The sequence below is a fragment of the Sinocyclocheilus rhinocerous genome, unplaced genomic scaffold (genome assembly GCF_001515625.1).
Source record: "Sinocyclocheilus rhinocerous isolate Xijiao unplaced genomic scaffold, SAMN03320098_v1.1 scaffold1938, whole genome shotgun sequence".
Classification (NCBI taxonomy): domain Eukaryota; kingdom Metazoa; phylum Chordata; class Actinopteri; order Cypriniformes; family Cyprinidae; genus Sinocyclocheilus; species Sinocyclocheilus rhinocerous.
In genome coordinates, this window is record NW_015629065.1 from 1,146,565 (window position 1) to 1,150,364 (window position 3,800).

At 34.7% G+C, this 3,800-nt stretch overlaps 2 protein-coding genes and 1 long non-coding RNA gene across 4 annotated transcripts in view; 1 reads left to right on the forward strand and 2 right to left on the reverse strand.

Moving 5' to 3' along the window:
- Positions 1-3,093, forward strand: part of lctlb (lactase-like b) — a 9,106-nt gene extending 6,013 nt beyond the window's left edge. Inside the window, exons 13-14 of one of the 2 annotated variants that reach the window (XM_016550540.1) lie at positions 2,615-2,678; positions 3,020-3,093. In XM_016550540.1, the coding sequence (XP_016406026.1) occupies positions 2,615-2,678; positions 3,020-3,093 (138 nt within the window). Of the gene's footprint in view, positions 1-2,614; positions 2,973-3,019 lie in introns of those variants that run through there. The other variant, XM_016550538.1, reaches the window with a different exon arrangement.
- The window catches only part of LOC107738717 (protein zwilch homolog), a 12,126-nt gene continuing 9,885 nt past the window's right edge, over positions 1,560-3,800 (reverse strand). The window contains exons 18-19 of the mRNA XM_016550536.1: positions 1,857-1,890; positions 1,560-1,744 (exon numbers count right to left, since the gene is read on the reverse strand). Of these exons, the coding sequence (XP_016406022.1) occupies positions 1,653-1,744; positions 1,857-1,890 (126 nt within the window). The 3' untranslated portion in view covers positions 1,560-1,652. The remainder of the gene's footprint in view (positions 1,745-1,856; positions 1,891-3,800) is intronic.
- On the reverse strand, positions 2,397-3,725 carry LOC107738721 (uncharacterized). Its single transcript, XR_001639921.1, has 3 exons — positions 3,616-3,725; positions 3,407-3,503; positions 2,397-2,549 (listed from the first exon to the last, which is right to left on the reverse strand). It is a non-coding gene; the product is annotated as an uncharacterized LOC107738721 (long non-coding RNA).

The following is a 3,800-nucleotide window of genomic DNA, read 5'->3' on the forward strand; positions in this document are numbered from 1 at the left end:
TAATATATATATATATATATATATATATATATATATATATGTGGGCTGATGGCTTCAACAAAATAATATATCATCATATACCATCAATGAACAACTTCATAGTTTGTCCTTAAAAGTTTACAAGTTATCATTAAAAATCATTGATTTTTTTTTTTTTTAATGAATGTGAGTTTTTTTTACTTGTGGAACCTGGCTGTTGCACACTATTATTATAATAAATTACATGCTATGTTTTTAAGGTTTAATCATGTGCAATTTCATAAATCACAATGACATACTGCTTATGGACTGGCGACCAGGAATTCAGTCAACATAAACTTGATGAACTGTCTGCCGCTTTGAGGAGAGCCTGCTTTGTTGAAGTTTTGGTTATCAGCAAATAATCATCTGATTATCAGAAACTGGAAATCTTTTTAATCAGAACCTTAAAATGTTGCTTTTGCCAATACTCTTTTGATTAATCAAACTGAAATACTGTATGTGCTGTATAACCCTCAAAAAACAGCCAATATAAGTATAAAACTAAAAGGATGCTTGATGTGGATGGCATGCTGCCCTTTTGCTTATAACCCAGTTGACTGTGCCGCTTTATTGTGAGCTTACACAGCGGCCCTCAAAGGGTTAATGTGTCCTACTGCTGTCCTAAGATTATTTCTCTCTCTTCATTAGAGAAACAGCGGAATACGGCTGCCAATATTCTAAAACTTATTCATGGTAAGCCATCACACACACACACACACACACAATAGCTAGAAGAGAACTCTATTAACCCTTTGAGTGCTCCGTTACGCAAAAGCAGTGTGAAACTGGGCTATGCTAATATGTTTGGTCTGATAAACACGTTTGTGTATACATTTCAGATCCTTTAACCAGCCACATGGAGATGGTGACCGAGGTTGTGGTTCCCACAGTGTGCACCCTCTGCATTTTGATCAGCGCTGTCTTTCTCATGTTCCTACTCCGCAAACGAAACTAACTGACTTTTTTTAAGGAAACAAACTGGATTCGGTCCTTGTTTCTTGGTTCATATTATTTGCATTAAGGAGGTTAAGGACACTATGCTGAATTTAAATGATATAGGCAAATAGTCATCTGCTTTTGGAAATTACTTATCTCTATGTGGACTAAATTAGTTGTCTTAAACCCTGTTGAAGCTTAAACTTCTGCAAACTGAAGTGGTTGTATATACACACTACTGTTCATAAGTTTGGGGTCAGTACGATTTTTTTTATTTTTTATTAAGAAATGTATATTTTTATTCAGCAAGGATGCATTAAATGGATCAAAAGTGATGATAAAGTTGTAAAATGCTACAAAATATTTTTTATTTCAAATAAATGCTGTTCTTTTGAACTTTCTATTCATCAAAAAATCCTGAAAAAGTAAGACTGTTTGCACAGAAATATTAAGCAGCAGTTATTTAAAATTGTAATGTTTCACAATACTGTTTTTGACTGTATTATCAAATAAATGTAAAACCGGTGATCATGACTCTTCTTTAAAAAACAAAAAATGACCCCAGACTTTTGAACAGTATTGTGCATAAACAAATTAAAACCATTGCATAAAAAAACAATAAATAAATATGGTATTTGACATTTGAAATGACATTTTCTGTGAGTTAATTTCTATGATATGGAGTCTTACCAGTGTTAAGTGAAGCTGATGAGACTACAGCTCACCATGGTCCTGTAGTAAGACATCTTCTCACTTTCTCCATTCACAGACTCATCTAGGGGTACATCTGCATGTGTGTGACCAGATCATTTAAAATGTCATGTTTGTTTCAATTAACTCAACAACAAAAGACATAAAACTAGAACAGCAATTGAAAAAAAAACAGCTAGTGACTTCACCTAAGTCAAAACTAATGTGGTCTACTAGAGGCTTGTCACTGAGATACAATGCCGTCTTGACTTCCTTTAGTCTTTGCAACTTTACAGATCTTCTTTATGCACCAAGAGCTTGTAACACTTCAAAGAGAAAGGAAAAATTGAAATCGCATCATATGACCCCTTTAACATTTTGAATGAACTGATTCTGCTCCAGATTGTTTGACAGCTGTCTTGCAGTACTATTTGGATTATTAGATCATCGGTTTTGGTATTGAAACATGCTATTTAGAGTCAATGAAAATGTTTGTGGAGTCGAACATTTCCAATTAAATAGCTGTTTAGGGTGAATACACCAACAACCTCATTTTGCTATCTACCAACAAAACCATCTCGGAGAACACCCAAGATTAGGATGTCATTACCATATAAATGGTATTTTCTAATTATTTTTCTGTCGTCTTATATTGAACAAACTCTAGTTGCCTTGGACATGTTCCAAATGTTTATTTTTACATGATACAAAAACATATAAACCATTTTATACTTAAATGTTTATATAAACTATGTATTAAAGGTGGTGTAATTAACTGAATTAAACAGTCAAGTTAAATACCATATAAAAAGACAGATTACGGAACAGAATCCTGAAACGAGTGCCCATCTGCTAGCCTCCCTCTCTGGGGCTGATCAGGAGGCTGATCTTACAGCCTCTATCTGTAAGAGAATAGTATGAATAAATGAGACAATGACTGTATGCTCTGAATCATCATCATTGGCAGGTTGAGAACTGGAAAACGAAGGCTACAGAGACTTGCTCCACCAGCAATCAGCTCCTGGCTGCAGGTCAGTGGATCATTGATTCAAACTTAGTTGAAGAACCAGGGCAAACAAGGAAAAATTCCATTTGTTGATCACAGACTAAAAGAAATCATCATGTAGCCTTTAATCAAGAACAAATTCCTCTTGAACAGTACATGAGAACATTCCTTGTCTTCATCTGGATCTCCACTGTTTTATTATGCTAACCTCATTTGTGGTTTGACTAGGTTTCTACTTAGCCATTAGTGTCCATAGGGACTCGGTATGCTTACCATGAGAATGGATTGACAAAGACTTTTGGGAAGGTCTGAAACAGAGACTGAGCCGAAACCTCTAACAGGATTTTTCTATGTTTGCCCCTCCAGCTAGAAGCAAATCCAAGGAAAAGAAAGACCATGTAGAGATGCCAAAGGTTTGGCCAGTGCATGATGAAGTTTAGACATGCTGTTCTTTTGAACTTTCTATTCATCAAAAAATCCTGAAAAAGTAAGACTGTTTGCACAGAAATATTAAGCAGCAGTTATTTAAAATTGTAATGTTTCACAATACTGTTTTTGACTGTATTATCAAATAAATGTAAAACCGGTGATCATGACTCTTCTTTAAAAAACAAAAAATGACCCCAGACTTTTGAACAGTATTGTGCATAAACAAATTAAAACCATTGCATAAAAAAAACAATAAATAAATATGGTATTTGACATTTGAAATGACATTTTCTGTGAGTTAATTTCTATGATATGGAGTCTTACCAGTGTTAAGTGAAGCTGATGAGACTACAGCTCACCATGGTCCTGTAGTAAGACATCTTCTCACTTTCTCCATTCACAGACTCATCTAGGGGTACATCTGCATGTGTGTGACCAGATCATTTAAAATGTCATGTTTGTTTCAATTAACTCAACAACAAAAGACATAAAACTAGAACAGCAATTGAAAAAAAAACAGCTAGTGACTTCACCTAAGTCAAAACTAATGTGGTCTACTAGAGGCTTGTCACTGAGATACAATGCCGTCTTGACTTCCTTTGACCCCTGTCCACTGGACACCTCCATAGCCCAAGAGAAAGGTTGCTCCCTGAGAGAATAACAAACAAATATTAATTCATACTTACAAATATCATTATTCTGTTTAATACATCTTACA